The sequence below is a fragment of the Pristis pectinata genome, chromosome 7 (genome assembly GCF_009764475.1).
Source record: "Pristis pectinata isolate sPriPec2 chromosome 7, sPriPec2.1.pri, whole genome shotgun sequence".
NCBI lineage: Eukaryota > Metazoa > Chordata > Chondrichthyes > Rhinopristiformes > Pristidae > Pristis > Pristis pectinata.
Window position 1 is genome coordinate 14,529,456 of NC_067411.1, and position 23,412 is coordinate 14,552,867.

Below are 23,412 nucleotides of genomic sequence, written 5' to 3' on the forward strand. Positions count from 1 at the left end.
TTACTCTTAAAAGGTTGGGATACTGAAAACCTATGAGGTACACACAGTATTTCTGGATCACGACTGCAAGTGTCCATCCCACTATACTGGAGACTTCGGCACCCAATTAACACTTGAAAACAAGTACGGAAACAATTTTCCTGCAAGATGGGAAGGTGTATTTACATAGCAATCAAAAAACAAACAAACTGCAGCTGCCGGTAATCTACAATAAAAGCAAGATTTGTTGGAGGTTCTTCAGAAGATGTTGCCTGACCTGCTGATTATCGCCAATGTTTTCTGTTTTCAATCACCAGGATGTTGCCTGGGCTGGAGTGTTATGAGGAGAGATTGGAGAGGCTGAGTCTTTTTTCCCTAGAGCAGAGGAAGTTAAGGGGAAACGTGATTGAGGTATATCAAATTATGAGGAGGTATAGAGAGGGTAGACTGCAGGAAACTTTACCCCATATCACAGGTAGATAGAACTAAAGGACATAGGTTTAGGGTAAGGGGGGAAGAGTTTGACAGGGAATCTGAGGGGGACCTTTTTCACCCAGAGAGTGGTGAGCACCTGGTATACACTGCCTGAGAGATGTTGATGGAAGCAGAGTCGCTAACAGCATTTAAGAAGTGTCTAGACGAGCACTTGAATCGTCTAGGAACAGAAGGCTATAGGCCATATGCTGGAAAATGGGATTTTTATGGATGAGTGCCCACTGGTCAGCATGGACATGGTGGGGCAAATGGCCTGTTTCCATGCTGTATCATTCTATTGATTCTATTTCAGTTTATTTACACTACAGCTGCTGGCTTAACATATTCTGCAGTTTGGGTCCCACTCTTGTTATTGCCTTCGTCCAACACCCACTATACAGAAATGAGTCTTTTCCAAGAAGGAGGGACATTCACAGGATATACTGGGTTTTGTAGCAGAATATCAACAGTTACCCTGAGCAACGACTGATGGTAATTATGTAATTTCCATGTGAACACAGAAGTCCTTGATCTGACGGTAGCTGTCTGCAGTACTTTTCATGTATGTGCTCTGATCTTCATGGACCTGGGCAGTTCCCCACACGTCTCACCAAGGGAATCCGCTCTGCGCAACCTACGCCCAATTAGACCTGATGAAAGGCAACTTCCACTGATTTCAATGGAGAACAGCCGAGGGATGAACCAGTTTTACATTTAATTGTTGAGTTTATTTAAATGTTTTTAAGCCGATACAGCCTTAAATCCTCACTTCTTACTGCTTCTTTAATGAATACCACCCGGTGGACCTGACTTCCATCATCATGAGGTGCTTTGAGAGACTGGTCGTGGCACACATCAGCTCCAGCCTCTCAGACAACCTCGACCCACTTCAATTCGCCTACCGCCGAAACAGGTCTACAGCGGACGCTATCTGCCTGGTCCTACACTCATCTCTGAAACATCTGGATAAAAAAAACACCTATGTCAAGACTCCTACTTATTGACTGCAGCTCCGCCTTCAATACTGTAATTCTAAACAAATTCCAAACTCCTGAACACCTCCTTCTGCAACTGGATCCTTGACTTCCTGACCAACACATCACAATTGGTAAAGATAGGCAGCAACACCTCCGCCACGATTATCCTCCACACTGATGCCCCACAAGGCTATGTCCTCAGTGCCCTACTCTATTCCCTATACATTCTCGACTGCATGGCCAGATTCTGCTCTAGCTCCATCCCCAAGTTTGCAGATGACATCACTGTAGTGGGCCGAATCTCAAACGACAAGGCAGAGTACAGGAAGGAGATAGAGAGCCTAGTGACATGGTGTCAAGACAATAACCCTTCCGTCAATGTCAGCAAAACAAAAGAGCTGGTCATTGACTTCATGAAGCAGGGTAAGAGTACACACCCCTGTATGTATCAATGGTGCTGAGGTGGAGAGATGGTTGAGAACTTCAAGTTCCTAGGTGTAAATATCACCAATAGTTTGTCCTGGTACAGACACGCAGACGCCATGGCCTAAAAAGCACACCAGCACCTCTACTTCCTCAGGAGGCTAAGAAAATTCAGCATGTCCCTTTGACCTTACCCACTTTTACAGATACAACATAGAAAACATCCTATCCCAATGCAACACGGCTTGGTATGGCAACCACTCTGACCAGGACTGCAAGAAATTGCAGAGAGCTGTGAACACAGCCCAGTCTATCATGAAAACCAGCCTCCCCTATATTGACTCTGTCTACAGTTTCCGCTGCCTTGGAAAAGCAGCCAACATAATCAAAGACCCCTCCCACCCCTGTCATTCTCTCTTCTTCCCCCCTTCCATTGGGAAGAAGATACAAAAGTTTAATGCATGCGAGTAGATTCTTTCCACCTAGATTAGGAGAGATAAGTACGAGAGGACATGGCTTTAGGGTGAAAGGGGAAAAGTTTAGGGGGAACATTAGGGGGAACTTCTTCACTCAAAGAGTGGTGGAACAGGCTGCCATCCGATGTAGTGAATGCAGGCTCACTCTTGAGTTTTAAGAATAAATTGGATAGATACATGGACGGGAGAGGTCTGGAGGGTTATGGACTGGGTGCAAGTAAATGGGACTAGCGGAATACCGTTTCAGCACAGACTAGAAGGGCTGAATGGCCTGTGCTGTAGTGTTCTATGGTTCTATGGCAATGCTGGGCTCAAGGACAGCTTTTATCTAGCTGTTTTAAGACATCAATGGACCTCTTGTACGATAAAGATGAACTCTTGATCTCTCGATCTACCTCATCATGGCCGTTGCATCCAATTTGTCCAGTGCACTTTCTCTGTAATTGTAAACAATATTCTGCATTCTGTTATTGTACTACCATGATGTACTTATGTATGGAATGATCTGTCTAAATAGCATGCAAAACAATGTTTTTCAGTATATCTTGGTACATGATGTACTGATATACAATAATATACTGGTTTACAATAATAAACCAATTACAAGTACCAATTAGCATACTAATTTGCATTACATCACAACTGGTTTGTCTCCTGAGTTGGTTGTGAAAAAGTTTATTCAAATTTTCACCTTGTAGTTACAAAGGAACTGAAATTAGAAGGCCAGAACTGCTGTTGGCACTAGAAATCATATGGGTTTCTGAACTTTGAAAACAAATCTACTTCATCATGGCCTTTGCACCTTATCGTCTCACTGCACTGCACTTTCTCTGTAACTGTAACTCTACATTCTACATTCTGTTATTGCTTTTCCCTTAGCACTACTTCGATGTACTTACATTTGGAATGATCTGTCTGAATGGCATGAAAACAAAGTTCCTCACTGTATCTCGGTATGTGGGACAATAATAAACCAATTACCATTAATGATGAATGATGCAATCGCCTTATTCTCAGTTAGAGACCAGAAGGAGGTAGCTTCTATAGAATCACAAAGAGAACCAAAGTAGACTAGCATTATCAGGACACGTACAAGAGCAAAACTATCCTCATATCTCATTGGCTTTAATCAGGACTGTGCACATATAATTCTGTTAAAATATTAAATATTCCAACTATTTCTGTTGATCTTTTTACCATCTGCCATAATGGCTGGAGCAGGATCAAAGGAACTACTATTAGTATTTTTTGTACGCAAGGCCCAATGTTCCAATTATTTCAATAAATATAGTACAGCTTATTCAGCACTGGTAAATGCAAAACTCTGGTTCACAGTTCACAGCAGTGGGCATTCGGCAATGCCAGAAAGGGTGGAACTAGAACTGCGGAATGCAGTCAAGCTGACAGCTGCATTGTAAATAAACCTGAAAGTGATTTGGGCCCAAAAGTGCAGTATAACAGCTGCACCACAATTGCAGCTACAAGGGTGCAAACCAATTCCATAGTGTTCTCCAGCAACAATCATGTGGTGTTATTTTCTAGAAACTATGCAGCACAGTGTAAATATATAAGAAGGGTATTAACAGAATGGGTAGATAGAAATGGTTCCCATAGGTAGAGGGATGAACAAAACAAGGATTGACAAAATAACCAAAAGTGACACGAGGGAATATTTCTACATGAAATTAGTGGTGACGGTCAGGTCTGGAATGCACTGGCGGAGAATGAGTGGAGACAAATTCATTTGTAGCGTTCAAAAGGGAGCTGGATCAGTATCAAAAGGGAAAGTATTTGAAGGCCAGAAGAGAGGGTGGGGGAATGGGACTAGCCTATTAGTTCTTACATAGAACTGGTAGATATGATGGGCTGAATGACCTCCTTTCATCCTGTGATCTTTCAACGATCAGTGACATTAACAAATGATCAAACATAAAAAAGGCAGAATAAAGCTGTAATTCTGTAAAACTGTAATTCTCCAGACAATATATGATATGAAATGTCACACTTTGATTGGACCTCATAATTTTTTCTTTCTATGGCTTTCAGCTCTGTAAAAAGAAATTCTATAATTCTGTTTGTCAGATAGCTAAGTTTTAAAGTGTGAACAAGGAGTCAACTTGTTTAAAAAAGTATTTTGGCATGGCCTTTTCCAGTGTACAAGCACAAATTGTAAACAAAGTAAATGTTCCGTACATCACTAAAATCCTTGACACTTAATCTGTGCATATTTAATTAGCAAATCAGACAAAGCTCAATTTCTGCAGCTCATTATCAACATTTTAGCAGATTGCAGTTGAAACTTTGCTGTTTGGCATTTAGATCAAAAATTATTTACTTAGTGCCTTTAACATAGCAAATTGTTCCAAGGTTCTTCAAGGGATATTTGTCAAACAATAATTAAAACCCAACCATATAAAAATACAATTGATTTCAAATAATTTGTATCTTAAAGTCTTCAAAGTCTTTTGCAATTGATGCACCTGAGCAGTATTAAATACAGTCCACTGTTTGTTCTGAGCCTTTTGCAGGATTGTAAACCATAAAATGAAACCGATCAAATCCTGGAGATTTACTGCATGCAGCACCTGAAGGACAACAATTTAAAGAAATGACAATTAATATTAACACATCAGAAGTAGGTTTGTTATTTTGAATCAGGTATAACTTTAAAAAGTTTCTGATGGTTTTGAGAAGTATGTATTTTTAACTAAATTTGACTAATTCATTTGAATGAATTGTTTGCACCTTTGTTGCACCGAAAAATGTGATTCAATATGTATTTTGCTTCCTTTTAATAACTATTATTGAATGCAAAATTAAAATATTGCAGATGCTGGAATTCTGAAATAAAAACAGAAAATATCTGAAACACTCTATAGTTGAGGATCAATGATCAAGTCAATTGCCATTCATCAGATGGAGAGACATGAAGCTGAAACACTAACTCTGCTTCTCTCGGTTGATGTTATCTGACCAGTTGAATATTTCATGTATTTTCTCCATTCTTTATTGACATTCTGGCTCTTAACATGCACCAGTTTCCCCAAAGTGACTTCAACAGTAGAGTCATAGAGTCTTACAGCATGGAAACAGGCCTTTCGGCCCAACTTGTCCATGCTGTGTCGCCCAGAACTAGTCCCATCTGCCCATGTTTGGGCCATAGCCCTCTAAACCTCTTCTATCCATGTACTTCTCTAGATGGCTTTTAAATGTTGCTAATGTGCCTGCCTCAACCACTATTTCTGGCAGCTCATTTCAAATACGCACCACCCTTTACGTGAAGAAGCAGCCCCTGATCTTCCTTTTAAATCTCTCGCCTCTGATCTTAAACCTATGCCCTCTTGTTTTTAGCACCTCTTCCCTGGGAAAAAGACTATGTGCCTTCACCCTGTCTGTGCCCTTCATTGTCTTATCTATCTCTATCCTCTACCTTATATCCTCTATCCTCTATCTTATATACCAATATACCTCAAAAGCAGAATGTACAGAGATTAAAATTAATATTCTATAGTCGATAGCACTGATTATAATTCAATGCCTGTTACTAATAATACGAATACTTTTGGAAGCTTACTGGTTAATGATTCAGTTGGCTAAAGTTCAGTACATTTTGTTGAACTGCTTTCATTTTTAGTTATCATCTTAGTTCAGATTTTATTTACACCAAATAATCATTGCTTAATGTTATTTAGGATTCTTTATCTCTTTCCACCCAAGGCAACCACATTAAGAAATCTTGTTGCTATAAAGATCTAAACAAGCCACTTTAGAGTTTTGTTTTATTGTGTCTATAAAACAGTACAGTTCCACTGACAGCGATAGGACCACTGAAAATCGAAGCAGAGTAGGCCATTCAACCTTGAAACTTGCTCCACATTCAATATAAATGTTTAAATATAAAGGTTTCTCCCCATATCTCATGATCCCTTCTCTCCTAAAATTAATACCAAACTTCTTCATGATAACCCGTTTTTGGATATGTTTTTTGTTACCTTCCCTCCTGATCAAAATTGACCAGGCCCCTTTTTATAGCTGTTCTACAGTAACATGATAGAAACGGCATAAATAACATCATCACAAATAACGATGAGTCAGAGTACAGGAAAGAGGTAGAGAGCCTAGTGTCATGGTGTCGTGACAACAACCTTTCACTCAATGTAAGCAAAACAAAAGAGCTGGTCATTGACTTCAAGGGGGTAGTGTGCATGCTTCTGTTTACATCAGCAGTGCTGAGCTCAAGAGGGTTAAGAACTTCAAGTTCCTAGGAGTGAACAATAGTCTGTCCTGGTAGACACCATGGCCAAGAAAGCTCACCAGTGCCTCTTCTTCCTGAGGAGGCTAAAGAAATTTGGCATGTCCCCTTTGACCCTCACCAATTTTATAGGTGCACCATAGAAAGCATCCCATCCGGATGCATCACGGGTTGGTATGGCAACTGTTCTACTCGAGACCACAAGAAACTGCAGAGAGTTATGCACACAGTTCAGCACATCACGGAAACCAGCCTCCCCTCCATGGACTCTGTCTACACTTCTCGATGCCTCAGTAAAGCAGCCAACGTAATCAAAGACCCCACCGACCTTCGACATTCTCTCTTCTCCCCCCTCCCATCAGGCAGATGATGCAAAGGCCTGAAAGCACGTACCACCAGGCTCAAGGACAGCTTCTATCCCTGGGTCATAAGACTATTAAAAAGTCCCCTTAATGATAAGATGGACTTTTGACCACACAATCTACCTCGTCATGGCCTTGCACCTTATTGTTTGCCTGCACTGCACTCTGTAACTGTAATACTTTACTCTGCATTGTATTATTGCTTTTCCCTTGTACTGCCTCAATGCACTGATGTGATGAAATGACCTGAATGGATGGCATGCAAAACAAAGTTTTTTTACTGTACCTCGGTACATGTGACAATTATAAACCAACTTACCACATGTAAATTCATGGTGAAAATGTGACTGCAGTTATAATGTTCAACACTGGAAAAGAAGGAATAACCGTGCAAAAATAGCCCATAGAAAAAAAATCTGGATTCAGCATAAGATAAGATTTCTTTATTAGTCGCATGTACATCAAAACACACAGTGAAGTACATCTTTTGCATTGTGTTCTGGGGGCAGCTCGCAAGTGTCGCCATGCTTCCGGTGCCAACATAGCATTCCCACAACTTCCTAATCCGTACATCTTTGGAATGTGAGAGGAAAGCAGAGCACCCGGAGGAAACCCATGCAGACACGGGGAGAACGTACAAACTCTTGACAGACAGTGGCCGGAATTGAACCCAGGTTGCTGGCGCTGTAATAGTGTTAAACTAACCGCTACACTATCGTGACAACAGAAACTTGGATATATAATCATAACTTTAAAGTAATAAAATATATTGAGATGCCTTACTGGAGTGTCATCAAACAAACTGACACCAAGCCATAAAAGGAGATGAAAGAACAGTTCAACAAAGGTTTCCGCAAAACAGCAGCTTTTTATGAAGGGTCTTACAAAGGTAGAAAGAGAGATTTAAGAAAAGAGATCTTCAGAGGTTAGGCCTCATGTGGATGAAAGACGTCACTAACACTTGCAGAATGATATGGAAGACAGCAGGAGCTTTGTAACTGGTTTAGAATGGTGATATTATCCATTCTACCTAGTTTATCAAAGCTTTGTGACATGTACAACTAGCATTGCAAAGAAAAACAATGATATGGTAATGGTTAATTTGGTAAACAGGTTGATTAAAGCTGGTTGCTATGCTGATCTGCCATGTGACAGGAAGTACTGGCAACACAAGAAGAAGTTGTTTGATCAGGTGTATAAAAGAAGAGTTTGCCATTGATGGAGAGAACTTCTTTGGACTGCAGTTGGAATTGGTGCTAAGGACGATAAATAGAGAAGATATGCCTACATTTGCCGTCACCAGGGCTTTGGAATAGCAGAAGGGATGAGAGAACTGTTTACTTGAATTGTATAAACTGAACATTGCATTAGTAGAGGTGGCACAACATGCTTGAGAGAGTGAAACAAGTGGAGGATAATCTAGTGGTTTGATTTTTGTTTGTTCTTGTTACTAATTGCATAATAAAAGTTTTCTTGAACACTGGTTGGATGAGAAACATATTGTAATACACCACTGTTTTGCAGCAGTTGGGGACTGATCAAAATTGCTGAGGTGCAAGAGATTGGATATAGAGGAAGCACATGTCCTTTGACAGGAGGAGATTCTGAAGAGAGAGAAGGCTGAGGCTGTGTTGAAAGCAAGAACGAGAACTTTAAACAATGCATTATGAGACTGTAAACCAAAGCAGCTCAGTGAGCTGTTGATTGAATGGAACAGTGAGAGTAAGAATTATGGCACCAAGCCAGCATTTACAGGCTACACCTGAATGCCTTGAGATCTTAACAGCAACTCACAAGCACAGGACAATGGAACCTTTGTAAGCCAGCTCATCCAAAATTCCTTGGATCAGGAATAAAGGAGAGGGAAATTCTCTGTTCTTCCAAAGTTTCAAATCGTTGTCTAAAATTAAACTAGATGCAAAGATTTGGAGAAATCTCACTCAGTATGTTCCTCCTTCTACTCAAATCTTGACGTGCAGATGTCCAAAATACTCTACAGGGAATGGTAATTACAACATGCTCATGGTGTAATGGAGACAAAGTACTGATTCACTGTCTCAGCACAAATATCTAGATCCTTCAGATATTTTAACAAATGTTAAGTCTCCTCCCCCGCTAATTACTGTTTCTAGATCCTAAATGCCATGAGTGGCGCCATCTGACATAAAGTTGTAACACTTAAGTTTTTAATGTTTAGCGTCAGGGAAAAAGTGGAAACTTGCCTCAGTCTCCGCACAACTTCCAGAATTGCACAGCTAGGTTACATTGGATCAGTCTCATGAACAAGGGCCTTTTTAGTTTTTAAAACGCAGTGGAGCATCCTTCTATCAAGGCAGTTTATAAACCGGCTAATAGACCATGTAATCCAGGTTCGTTTTAATTTTTTTTTGAATCTGGAATATAATCATTGAATTGTCACAGGAGTGTAGCAGTTAGCGTAACGCTATTATAGCGCCAGCGACCCGGGTTCAATTCCAGCCGCTGTAAGGAGTTTTGTACGTTCTCCCCGTGACTGCGTGGGTTTCCTCTGGGTGCTCCGGTTTCCTCCCACATTGCAAAGACGTATGGGTTAGGAAGTTATGGGCATGCCCCGTTGGTGCTGGAAGCGTGGCGACACTTGCGGGCTGCCCCCAGAACACTCCATGCAAAAGATGCACTTTACTGTGCGTTGCGAGGTACGTGTGACTAATAAAGATATGTTATCTTATAAACTGGCTCTCTGTACAGAAAATGACCAGTCCTATTCTCCTGCTCCGCCACCCCCCCCCCCCCCCCACTGAATTCCAGATCTAATCCATTCAGTGTATAAAGGTTTTCCTCCCGTTGCACCTCAACTGCTTCCCAACCCTCCGGTATTGTTCCCTGACCACTTTAAATCTGTGTCCCTGATCCTGAACCATCTGCTGACAGGAACGCTATCTAAACCTGTCATAATCTTGTACAATGCCAACAAATCTTTTCTCGGCCTTCTCTGCTCATCCCTGGTACTGTTTGGCCTTTTTTCCCCTCCCTCCAGAACATTTATATTCTTCCTCAAGTCTGGTGACCAGAATTGGATCTAATACTCCAGATGAGGCAAAGACATTTTTTTGTTTAAACTAAAGGTTTAACATAATCTCCTTAGCATAATGTTGTCAGGAAGACTACCCTTTGTCAACATCACTTAACTCTAGTTTTTGCAATGAACTTACTTGTTACAAAATGTCACCTTGAAAGCCAGCTATCAAACTATATTTGATTTCAAATATGGATCCTAAATACTCTATCCCACAGAGGTGCCACAGGACATTAATCCACAAATGTGAGGGATTGTTAACAGATTCCCAAAACTCCTATCCATTTCCCAGCAGGAGGGGAATAATACAAAATAAAACTAATCTAGTCTGCCGATTAAAAATTCAAATTGTTTCCTTTCCAGCAGGTTTGCTTCCCACATATTGTGTTTCAATCCCATATATAGTGAATGTTTCTTGTACAAAATAAAAATCACAGTAGGCTTTCAGAAGTTTATTGAAGACATGTTGCAGTCCTCTAGAGGTTGAGCTACATGTTCTGAATTATTTATTCTTGAAGATCAGAAATCATACTACCACTTACCCACTGGAATTATCCATTTTAGAGAAGTACAGTATATATCATACTTTGTCATCTGAAACAGTTTTCCTGGACTGGGATTTTATTGACTCACAAGTAGTGCAGAAAATTGTACATAGAAAAAGTGTCGCTTTTGGAACAAGTTTTACAAAACTTAATGCTACAGGTTCTGCACCATTCTTTAAACATTTCAACAAAGTAGCCAGCTTTGCCGCTACTGAGCTAAACCACTATTAGGTAATCCCATCTCTAAATAACTAGGTTGTGGGAGAAAGACTGCCCCATGGACTTGAACACAATCTCAGCTGAAGGGTCACTGGCCTGATAGAAGTTTAGGAAGACAAATGAGGGCATGACTTTCACAGTGAACAGAAGGGCCCAAGGGACTGTTGTAGAACCGAGGGACCAAGGAATACAAGTACATGGTTCCCTGAAAGTGACATCAAGGTGGTGACGAAGCTTTTCGCACACTGGCCTTCATCAATCGGGAATTAAATATGGAAGTTGAGATGTTATGTTGCAGTTGTACAAGATGTTGGTGAGGCTGAATTTGGAGTATTGTGTTCAGTTTTGGTCACCCCACTATAAGAAAGATGCCATTAAGCTGGAAAGAGTGCAGAAGAGACTTACGAGGATGTTGCCAAGACTCAAGGGTCTGAGTTATGGAGAGAGGTTGAACAGATTGAGACATTTTTCACTGAAGTGTGGGAGAATGGGGGGTGATCTTATAGAGATGTATAAAATTATGAGGGGCACAGATAGGGTGAATGGGCACAGTCTTTTTCGCAGGGTTGGGGAATCAAGAACCAGAGGGCGTAGGTTTAAGGTGAGAGGAGAGAACTTAATAGGAACCAAAGGGGCAACCTTTTCACCCAGAGAGTGGTCAGTTTATGGAATGAGCTACCAGATAAAATGGTTGAGGCAAGTACATTAACAACATTTGAAAGGTACTTGGACAGGTTCACGGGTAGGAAAGGTTCAGAGGGATATGGGGCAAACACGGGCAAATGGAACTAGCTTAGACGGAAATGTTGGTCAGTATGGACCAGTTGGGCCGAAGGGCCTGTTTCCAGGCTGTATGACTGTATGGCTCTATAAGTGGTCTTTAAGGTGACAGAGCTGAGGCCCCATCTGCCTTATTAGCAGGACACACAAGATAAACTTCTATCAGCCTCCACATGGGAGGCTGCTCCAAAAAGTTAAGTCATTTGGTATTCAGGATGAAGTAGCCAATTGGATTCAACATTGGCTTAGCGGGAGAAGCCACAGAGTGGCAGTAGATGGTTGTCTCTCTGACTGGAGGCCTGTGACAAGTGGTGTGCCGCAGGGATCAGTGCTGGGTCCATTGCTGTTTATCACCTATATTAATGATTTAGATTATAATGTGGTAAACTGGATCAGAAAATTTGTGGATGACATCAAGATTGGGAACATAGTAGACAGCGAGGAAGGCTATCAAAGTTTGCAGCGTGACCTTAACCAGCTGGGAAAATGGGTTGACAAATGGCAGATGGAATTTAATGCAGACAAGTGTGAGGTGATGCACTTTGGGAGGACAAACCAGGGTAGGACTTGCACAGTGAATGGTAGGGCTCTGAGGTGTGCAGTGGAATAAAGGGACTTGGGAATACAGATCCATAGTTCCTTGAAAGTAGCATCACAGGTAGATAGGGTCATGATGAGAACTTTTGGCACTTTATAAATCAGGGCACTGAGTACAGGAGTTGGGATGTTATGTTGAAGTTGTACAAGACGTTGGTGAGTCTGAATTTAGAGCATTGTGTGCAGTTCTGGTCACCTACCTACGGGAAAGATATCAATAAGCTTGAAAGAGTGCAGAGAAAATTTACATGGATGTTGCCGGGACTTGAGGACCTGAGTTATGGGGACAAGATTAGGACTTTATTCCCTGGAGCACAGGAGAATGAGGGGAGATCTTATAGAGGTATACAAAATTACGAGGGCTATAGATAGGGTGAATGCATGCAGGCTGTTTCCCCTAAGGTTGCGTGAAACTAGAACTAGAGGACATAGGTTTAGGATGAAAGGTGAAATATTTCAGGGGAATCCGAGGGGAAACTTCTTCACTCAGAGGGTGGTGCGAGTGTGGAATGAGCTGCCAGCGGAAGTGGTAGATGCGGGTTCAACTGTAACATTTAAGAAAGGTTTGGATAGGTACATGGGTGGGAGGGTTGTGGAGGGATATGGTCCAGTTGCAGGTTGATGGAACCAGGCAGAAGATCAGGTCGGCATGGACTAGATGGGCTGAAGGACCTGTTTTCATGCTGTAGTACTCTATATGACCCAATAACAAAACATTAGTTGAAGAACAAAGAGTATTCTTCATGCCTCGACAATTTTATATTCAATTTATTCATTCACAATATGTTGATGTTACCTGCCTTAATTATCCACCCTACTTATTCTTCGAACTTAGCTTCTTGCTCAGACAGTAAGGAGCCACTCAGCTTGATGGGGATAAGGGCGGAGTAGTCGTTCCAAGGTAATTTTGATTTCTTCTTCATTTATTAAGATCTAGGGAAGCATTTATTGCCCATAACCAACAGTCCCTTGAGAAGATGACAAAAGATGACAACTGAGTGGCTTTCTTGGCCATTTTCACAGGGCATTTTTTCCCCCTCAAAGAGCGAACCACAAGGGCAGGGCCTGGAATCTCTAAATGCCAGGCCGGGTAAGGATGGCAGTTTTCCTCACAGATGGGTTCTTAACCACAATCCAGTAGTTTTTTTTATGAAGACTAATTATTGTTTTCCAAAATCCAGATTGTTAACAACATTTTTAAGCAGCTGCTAAAGAGGGAATGGAACTGATGTTTCCAGACCTATGGCCTGCTCCCCTTTGTACTAGCACAGTAACTTTGCCGCTTGCTGATGTGAATCAATGAACTGCAGATGCTGGAAATCAAAAATAAAAACACGAAGTGCTGGGGATACCCAGCAGGTCAGGCAGCACCCGTGGAGAGAAGTACAGTTAATTATTCAGGCTGACGATCTTTCATCAGAACTCTGCTAAAGTACCCAGTATGCGTCAGCCTTCAACCATCATCACCGAAACACGCAAGGAAAAAGCATGCAATTTTATAGTACATTTTACAACCTTAAAGATATCCTGAAATGCTTTACAGTCAGTGATTAATTTTAATTATATAAGGAATGCTGTTACTTAGCTTACTGTTGTTTAACTGCTGTCACATTTCTGACAGTATAAATATGATAATGCATCAAAAATACTTTGTCTGTTTTAAGACACTTTTGAATGTCCAGAGGTCAGTAAAGCTGGTAGATAAATGGACCGTTATTTCACTCAATGTTAATCATCGACATAATTAACACCAAAGTTCTTTAGAGTTACCTAGTTTAGCAATTTTTAACTGCCAACAGTGAATTAGTAAGTGCTGTTTCCACTTTTAGAACCAAGAATTATTACATTAATCAGAGTATTCAATTAAACACATGTAGATTCAGATAAGAAGGGTCAAAACTTGTTCTGTGATTTATTCCAAGTTGCTAAGTATCTCCGAGTCCAATGCTTATAAAAATGGAGTGTTCTTCACTGAAGACAGCTAATCAAAATCAGTGGGAAAGTGTCCCGATAGATCATTTATTCAAGACTGACAGAAAATGTATAATCATTGCAGGAACCAAGATTGGCTCTACCAGAGCAATAAGCCAGTCCAACTTCACTGCTCTTTCCTCAGAGCCTTGTGAGTTATCCTCCCTATCACTTTCTTCATTATCTGGCCCGAAATTTGGGTGGTCTCAATAATTTATATTTTAAAATATTTTGCATTAATCACATTAAAAGGCTTTCTGCATCTATTCTTCTGTGTTTTAGATTTTGTAATCACTATTTTTAAATGAATTTTGTCTGTATTTAATTCAAACATTTGGACAAATTCTTTAAAATGTTCATTACAGCCATTCTCAAGTCTCTGCGTGTGAAACACAATCAGCCGGGTAAGGAATGTCGTCCTACACCTCGGAAAACCAGCCTTTCTGTTTTATCACCTTGGAATCTGGCTGCTTTTTGGATGCTGAGACACTGAATATATCCAAGGCTGAGGCAGATTTATTTCTGGACAGTCTGGGAGTGAAGAGATATGAGAAAACTGAGTGGGAATGTGAAGGCCAAGATCAGATCAGCCATAACCTTACTGAATGGAATAATGGGCTTGGGGAGTTGTTTGACCTATTCCTGCTCTGGTTATGCTCTTTTAATCTAACAGAAATGACTTCAAAACACTTTTGGAATTCATACTGTGCTACTGATCTCTCCTCTCAATTTGTTGCCTCTTCAAAAATTCCACACTGCTCAAGAAGTTCAAGTCCAACAGGTTACTATTTAATTGTCCACAGGTAGTAGGAAAATATATATTCACCCGTCTCATTGCTGTGCGATTTCACAGTATTTTCCCCACAGGCTAAACAGCAACTTACAACTATAGCTACAAATCACTACAACGTACAAACATGTAACCAGATGGACAAGGGCACTTTTAGTGTCCCAGGCCATGCAACCTTTCAGTATACAAATTTATTTTATATATCAAAACACAACCAGAGATGCTGGAAATCTAAAATAAAAACAGAAAGTGCCTGAAAAACTCAGCAAATCAGGTAGCATCTATGGAGCCAGAATTAATGTTTCAGCGCAATGACTTTTCACCAAAAATGTTTTTAATTCATAGATATTTTGCACAAAACCTTTGTGCACAAACCATTTCTACATTTTTTTTTATTTCCCCTTTGCCTTTGAAATTTTCTCTCAAGATAAGACTTATGCCATGATGGGGTTTTGTTTTAAAGACTTACCGTAACTCCCAGTCATGTTGGCACAGATCATGGCACCAAAAAAAGTTGGATGGTACTTTTGGATTCTTCCAATAGCTCTCTGGCAAGCTGTGGTTGGTTCAATCCCCATTCTCATGTATTCCACTGCCTGGTAGCTAATTTGAAAGTCAAAAAAAGCAAACTAAAATGAAAATCCACAATGAAACTGTACTCTTGCATATTTACCAAGCATACGTTTTGCAAAATAGACAGAATTTATCAGTACTACTAAAGATATTAATAAATCCTTATTGCTTTTAAAAATAATGAAAAGAAACTGAAAATCAAAAAAACTGCAGATGTTGGCAATCTGAAATAAAGATATTGGAACCACTCAACAGGTCAGGGAAGTGAAACAGTTAATATTTTAGGTGAAGGATCCTTCATCAAACCCAGTTCGGACAAAAGGTCTCAGACCCAAAATGTTAACCCTGCTCATCAACCTTATTCACGACAACACGTGACTCCTTGTGTTTGGCACATCTGATATATGAATCAAATACTCCACTAAAGGTTTAGGCAGCACAGTGGCGCAGCTGGAAGAGCCGCTGCTTCACATCTCCAGCGACCTAGGTTCGATGCTGAACTCGGGCGTTGTCTGCGTGGAGTTTGTGCGTTCTCCCCATGACCACGTGGGTTTCCTCCAGTGCTCTAGTTTTCTCCCACATCCCAAAGACGCGCTGGCTGGTAAGTTAATTGGCCGCTGTAAGTTGCTCCTAGTGTGTAGGAGAGCAGTAGAACCAGAAGCAAGAGTTTATGGGAATATGGGGAGAATAAAGTGGGACTAGCGCAAATGTGTGTCATCATGGGCTCGGTGGGCCGAAGATCCTGTTTCTGCACTATGTCATAGAAGTAAAGACGTACCTTGGAAGAAATCGCATCATGACATCGCCGTCTCCCGTGGCAGCTGCAGCTCCAGCTGTGCTGTCAGCGTAAGCACCTGCCCCAGCTATTGGTGAATCCCCTACACGGCTGGGAGAAATACAAACAGGATGTTCAATGATGGTTTTTAAACAAATACACATGTGAATTGTCCACAGGGATTAAATAACATTATTGAAAGTGACAGAGCATTAGCCAAGAATTATTGTATGGTTTGCTCCAATAAGATTCCTGAAACAGAGAGGGACTGTTCCCTGGATTAAAGGAGAAAGCAACAGTTCAGGAAGAAGTAACGATGCATCTCTATAGAACTCTGGTTAGGCCGCATTTAGACTGCATGCAATTCTGGTCACCTCACTATAGGAAGGATGGCGAGGCTTTGTTTACTAGGATGCTGCCTGGATTAGAGGGCATGTGATATCAGGAGAGGCTGGACAAACTTGGGGTCTTTTCTCTGGAGTGGTGGAGGTGGAGGCTGAGGGGTGATCTGTTGGAAGTGTATAAAATTATGAGGGGCATAGATAGGGTGGACAAGCAATATCTTTTTCCCATTATTGAGTGATCCAATACCAGAGGGCATGCATTTAAGGTGAGAGGGGGTAGGTTCACAACAGACGTGAGGGGTACGTTTTTTTACTGAGAGAGTGGTGGATGCCTGGAATGCGTTGCCTGATAGGGTGGTGGAGGCAAATTCATTGGGGGCTTTTAAGAGGGGCTTGGATGGGTACGTGAATGCAAGGAAAATAGAGGGAAATGGGCATTCTGTAGGTAGGAGGGATAAGCTATGGCTGCACAACATTGTTAGCTGAAGGGCCTGTTCTGTGCTGTACTGTTCTATGTTTCTATGTTCTAAGTAAGACATTTAGAGGAATCTCTGCAGAATGTCATCCCCGGAGCAAACATGATGGAGGTGGAGGAACAGAAAGAAAATTAAATGAAATGGAGTCCTTACAAAAGGCAGGGTGGGTGTAAATGGAACTTTAAAGAGTTTAAGAGAGAGTGGGACTACAACAAGCTATGCTGTCAACTTACAAACAATGCTTTAATTTTGGTAGGAAAGACTACTGCAGATGGTTTGGTGCACATTGAGAGAAATTTGTAGTTTTCAGGCTAATTTAAGGATTGCATTGTCATTTAGTTAACTTTCCTAGTCACATTTAAAAGCATTGGTTGACATTAATAGCCATAACCTGTGTGTTAAACAGTGTAAGATTTACAACATGGCAGTAATTTTCAATCATGCTGTCTGGACTGTAATGCAGGGAGTAAATTGATCACCAGGCTTCCATTCCATAATACATTTGTCCCATCAATTTAACTTCAATTTTCTGCTAAGCCGTAGTATTAAGCCTGTGGTAATAATGCAAGTACAAGTGTGTTACATAAGTATTATACCATAGATAAACCTGCAAATCATTTCAGTTTAATCCAATAAAGATTGATATTTAGCACGTGGCTATAACAATAGTCAAACACAAATATGGCCCGAGGTTCATTTTAGTTTATCAATATTAAAGATCAACCAGGATATCATCTTAGCTCAAATGGTATCTGCTCATAAATCCTTATGTTACAAAGAGGGAAACAGAGACACAGGCAAAGAAAGAGAGAGTGAAAAAGAAAGAAGAGACCTAAGCAGTTGGGCAGACAGGCAGTCAGATATTGCTTCTTTTGATGCTTCAACGCAATACATACCCTGGGATTTTATGAATTTGACCATTAGTGGATGTCCCTGCAGCAATATTTCCAAGCTTATCAATTGCAATCATACCTGAATTCAAATTCAGAAAGTAAATAAAATCACACAGGGGTTGCCAAGTTATCACACAAAAATCTTCTCTACATGCTCAAAACACAGAAATATATTTAAAAATAAGAAAAGCACTTACCAATGGTGTCATGGTTGTGTAGGTTAACTCGCTGTCTTGGCATCATATGCTGTTTTGACCCAAGCACCTTGACTGGTTTATATGGTCCACAAGAAGTCTCAGGATTTGGCGAGACATTCTACGAAAATCAGTTAATTTCTCAACCAGTAGCTGACTATAACATAGAACCCCCCTTTTTTTTTATTATTTTAGACCCGTCTTTGCATCCAAGCTGTAGGACTTGTATGACACTCACCTTCCAGTTATTGGGCTGGCAGTTTTTGCGTAGCCACTCTGAGTACAAGAGCAGGGATCTGTTTGTTGTCAAATCTTCACTGAGGAACCCCATATCCTGAGCGAAAATTGATGCTGTGGGAACAATTGTGCCTTTAGCTTAAACGTTTAATAACAGCCAGACCAACGAATAATATTGTTAAATGCACAGTAAAAGTGGACAATGGGAAATAGACAGGTTAAGTGAGTGATCAGGTAATAACACATGGGGTATGATGTGAAGAACAGTGAGGTTATTCATTTTATTAGGAGAAATATGAAATGTAATATCTTTAAGAACTCAGAAATCTATTGGCACACAAAAGGATCTGGGTGCACTTGAACATAAAACTATTACACTAAGTAATTAAAAAAATATGGTGTTTTGACCTTCATTATTAAGATGGGGTGGAGAGATGGGTTGGAGCACACAAGCTGTCGTCTTAATAGACTTGCGCAGGTCCTTGACAGGACCTCAGCTAGAGTATTTTGAACCACTTTGAACTCTGTACCATGGAGGCCAAACTTTAGTGTGGAGTTACTGAACTGATTTGCACAGATGTTGGTAGGTATATGGAATGAGCTGTCAGAGGAGGTGGCAGAGGCAGGTGTAATTTCAATGTTTAAAAGACATTTGGACAGGTACATGGATAGAAAAGGTTTGGAGGGATATGGGCCAGGAAAATGGGATTATCTTAAATAGAGAACTTAGTTGTCATGGACAGGTTGGGCTGAATGGCCTGTTGCTGTGCTATATAACTCTATGAATCAATGATTTTTGGTTGGATGGAGTTGTGCATTTTACTTCAAAAGAAGTAAGAAGATACTTCAAGTATCAAAAGAAACAATATCTGACTGCCTGTTTGCCTATCTGCCTGTGTACTGCCCATCTGCCGAGGTCTCTTCCTTCTGTTTCACTATCCCTTCTTTCTTTGCCTATGTTGTGGAGGAGTAATACATTTTAAAACAAATGGCAGCTGATCTCACTGAGTCATACAAGATTTTCAAAGAGACTGACAGAGCAGATACTGAAAGAACATTTCCTCTGGCTGCAGAATCTAGAGCTTGGGAGCATGGAATCAGGATAAGAAATTGTTTGTTTTGGATTCATGAGAAAATTTTCCACTCAACTGCTTGTGAATCTTTGACATTCTCTGTCCTAGCAGGAAGTGGAACTTCAGTCATTCAGCAGATTCAAAGCAGATATCAAAGGATTTTTGTCCACCAAGGGGTCAGTGGATTATGGGAATCTAGTGGGAAAATGGACTTAAGATCAGGATCATCCAAAATATTAGATTGGCAAAACTGGCTCAAAGAGCTGTACCATCTTCACAATACACATTATTTTCATTTCAAACTTTCTCATCCACGGCTTTATAGTTACTTAAGTGTGATTGGAAGCAGAAGTATATTTCATAAGAAAGATACTCAAGACCAATTACTTGAGTGACAAAAATTCTGCTGGAAGAAGTCAGCAGGTCGAGCAGCACCTGTGGGGAAAAAGAATTGTCAAAGTTTCAGGTCAAAACACTGCATCAGGACCAATTACCTAAGATCTTCTTGTCATTGATTTTGCCATACAGCAGAGAAACAGACCCATCAGTAATCCAAATCTCCACTGACCATCAAGCAGTCACTTACACTAATCCTATTTTATTTTCCCCACATACCCATCAAATGCCCCCAGTCTCTGGGCCTGTACTCAATGGAGTTCAGGAGGATGAGGGGAGATCTCATTAAAATCTACCGGATACTGAAAGGCCTGGATAGAGTGGATCTGGAGAGATGTTTCCATTAGTAGGAGAGTCTAGGATCCAACGGCAGAGCCTGAGAATAAAGGGGTGTTCCTTTAAAACTGAGATGAGGAGGAGTTTCTTCAGCCAGAGTGTGGTGAATCTGTGGAATTTGTTGCCAGAGAGGGCTGTGGAGGCCAAGTCACGGGGTGTATTTAAGGCAGAGGTTGAGTGATAAGGCTCTTGATTGGTAAGGGGCTTAAGGGTTATGGGGAGGTGGGGGAAGAATGGGGTTGGAGCAGACTTGCCTAATTCTGCTCCTATATCTTATGGACTCTACTACATTAGGGTACATTAAGGGTAACTTAAGCCTATTAACCTACAAACCTGCATATCTTTGGGATGTGGGTGGAAACTGTAGCATCAGAGGATATCCATGTGGTCATGCAAATTCCACACAGACAGCACTGGAGATCAGAACTGAGCAGTGTTTGATGGAACATTTCTAGTAACTGCACCAATATGTCAGCCTACTCGTTTGAAAGTCCATCCTGAGCAAAAGTATACGAAATACTACTCTATCAACAGTTTTCAATTAGGATTTCAAAAAATACATTTTCAATTTTGTTACCATCTGGGAGATGCAGGAGTAGAGGTACCATTTCCAGAGAATATTCCAGAGCACTGGTATAGGATACAGCAAAAGTCTTTGGACCCAAAAGAGTTAATTCAGACCTGCTTATTTCAGGAAATCACTTACAATGGCGGTGCACGTTACCCTCAAATGTATCAGGGTTACTGTAGTTAGTTAGGTGTGTTCTAGCTTGGCCCTTTTCTTATGGGAATTTTGCCCAAACAGCCCATCAGGAAAGGAATCCAGAATGAAGTAAGCAGAACATAAAATTCCCATCAAGTCTAAATCTTTAAAGAACGAAAGGGCAAAAGTTCACTCTACTCTGCCATAAAAAGTTTTTCATACTTGAAGGTAAAATTTCCTCAGAAACATTAAAACTTGTATCAATTATGTACTGAAAATCAAAAAAAGTACAGATACCAGAAATCTGAAAATAAACAGAAAATGCTGGAAACACTCAGATCGGCACCAATTACACACCAACTGTTTCAAACTTAATCACCAGGATCTTGAGTAACATTTTGGGAAAATTGTCTCTACTTCCTTAGAGGTTTGGTGTGTCCCCAATGACCCTCGCCAATTTTAACAGGTGCACCATAGAAAGCATCACGGCTTGGTACGGCAACTGCTTTGCCCAAGACTTCAAGAAATTGCAAAGAGTCGTGAACACAGCGCAATCTATCAGGAAAACTAGCCTGCCATTCCTTAACTCTGTCTACGCTTCCAGCTGCCTCAGGAAAGCAATCAACATAATCAAAGACCCCTCCCATCTCAGCCATTTCCTCTTCTCCCTCTTCCACCATGCAGAAGATACAAAATCTCGAGAACACATACCACCAAGCTTAAGGACAGCTTCTATCCTGCTGTTATTAGACTCTTGAACAGATCCCTTGTATGATAAAGAACTCCTGATCTCTCAATCCACCTCGTCACAGCCCTTGCACCTTATTTGACTACCTGCACTGCACATTGTCTGTGCAACTTGTAACACTACATTCCGCATTCTGTTATTGTTTCTCCTTTTGCACTACCTCAATGTATATGCATGGAATAATCTGTATGGATGGCATGCAAACAAGGCTTTTCACTGTATCTCGGTTCATGTGACAATTATAAACCTATTATTAATTACTGATTACCAAGTTAAATCTAAATTACCCTGAATTAAATCTAAACTTAAATGTATAATTAGGACTGTAGCATACAAATGATAATCTGCAGATATTTTACCATTCATAATACAAATTCTTTCCAAGATATTATGCTAAGCACATTGTTCCAAAGGTTATTTTGTCTTCCACCAGTATGATTTGTTAATTAACTTTCATGAGTTGCTATATTATTTCTGCATCATGTGAGAGCAACTAAATGAGCATGGGAATATAAAACAGCATGAAGCACCACATATTTCCACATGTCCAGTTACCCCAATAAAAAAAAGTAAGTAAACTGCAGATATTCCTGTTAGTTTGGTCTAGTCAATCCATCCATTTGCCAATTATGCATTTTTTTTCTATTATGAATCTTCCAACAAAAATCTTGCAGAAGTCTCATTTAGTTACTTTTCAGTGTTGGTCATTGTAGCTCAGTTGAGCAGCACTCACACATCTGAGTTGGAGGGTTTTGGTTCAAGTCTCATTCCAAACACTGGAATCTACTATCAAGGCTGGCACTCTAGTGCAGTGCAGGGGGAGTGCTATGTTGTTGGTTGCGCAGTCTTTCAGATGAGGCATGAAAATTGATGCCTTGGGCTGCCCTTTCTGTAGCACACAAAATAATTTAGCAAGTTATTTTGAAAATAAAAGACAACATGGAGGTCTACCAACTTGGCTAACATGCACCCATTGTCGTCACACTGCCAGGCATTAAAAACAGAAAATGCTGGAAAGATACAGGTTAGATGGTATCTGTGGAAAAAACAGAGATAACGTTTCATGTTGAAGACCCTTCATCAGACGTCAACTGTTTCTCTTTCCACGGATGCTGCCCAATCCACTGAGTGTTTCCAACATTTTCTGTTTCTATTTGAACTTCCAGCATCTGAAGTTCTTTTGACTTTCATTTAATGCTGACATGCATGTTTTTACATTACATCAAGGAACTTCTTCATTACATTTATACATTGCTGTATGAATTGGGGTGTTGTATGGTAGAAAAAGGTCCTATAATAACGCAAATGATTTCTTTTACAAAGATCAACAAGGGAGAGGGATTACCTGACTCCCCCACCAACAGTGAATGAGTGCTGTGTTCCATCACTGCTCGAGCAACACTGATCGCACTTTTAATCCTTCGAAGGCCTCCAACTGCTCCAACCTCAATTGTGTTACTGGAGAATGTTAAAATAAATGACATCACACTGATGAATCTCTTTATCGATTTTAAACGAGCAGATTACCAGGCCTCAATTTTCATGTTCGCGTCTGCTGTGCTTTCAGTATATTGGTGACACCGCGTATGGTGTGTAGTTCTCGTCACCACACTATAGGAAGGATGTGATCAAGCTAGAAAGGATGCAGGAAAGATTCATGAGGATGTTGCCGGGACTGGAAAGTTTGAGTGATGAAGAGAGACTGGATAGGCTGGGACTGTTTCGCCTGGAGCGAAGGAGGCTGAGAGGTTATCTTATGGAGAT

At 40.7% G+C, this 23,412-nt stretch overlaps 1 protein-coding gene across 1 annotated transcript in view; it reads right to left on the bottom strand.

The window, feature by feature from the left end:
- Positions 1-2,990: 2,990 nt before the first annotated feature.
- Positions 2,991-23,412, bottom strand: part of LOC127572390 (N(4)-(Beta-N-acetylglucosaminyl)-L-asparaginase-like) — a 29,492-nt gene continuing 9,070 nt past the window's right edge. The window contains exons 3-9 of the mRNA XM_052019580.1: positions 22,994-23,106; positions 18,394-18,506; positions 18,159-18,276; positions 17,965-18,040; positions 16,252-16,359; positions 15,370-15,503; positions 2,991-4,914 (exon numbers count right to left, since the gene is read on the bottom strand). Coding sequence (XP_051875540.1) covers positions 4,820-4,914; positions 15,370-15,503; positions 16,252-16,359; positions 17,965-18,040; positions 18,159-18,276; positions 18,394-18,506; positions 22,994-23,106 — 757 coding nt within the window. The 3' untranslated portion in view covers positions 2,991-4,819. The remainder of the gene's footprint in view (positions 4,915-15,369; positions 15,504-16,251; positions 16,360-17,964; positions 18,041-18,158; positions 18,277-18,393; positions 18,507-22,993; positions 23,107-23,412) is intronic.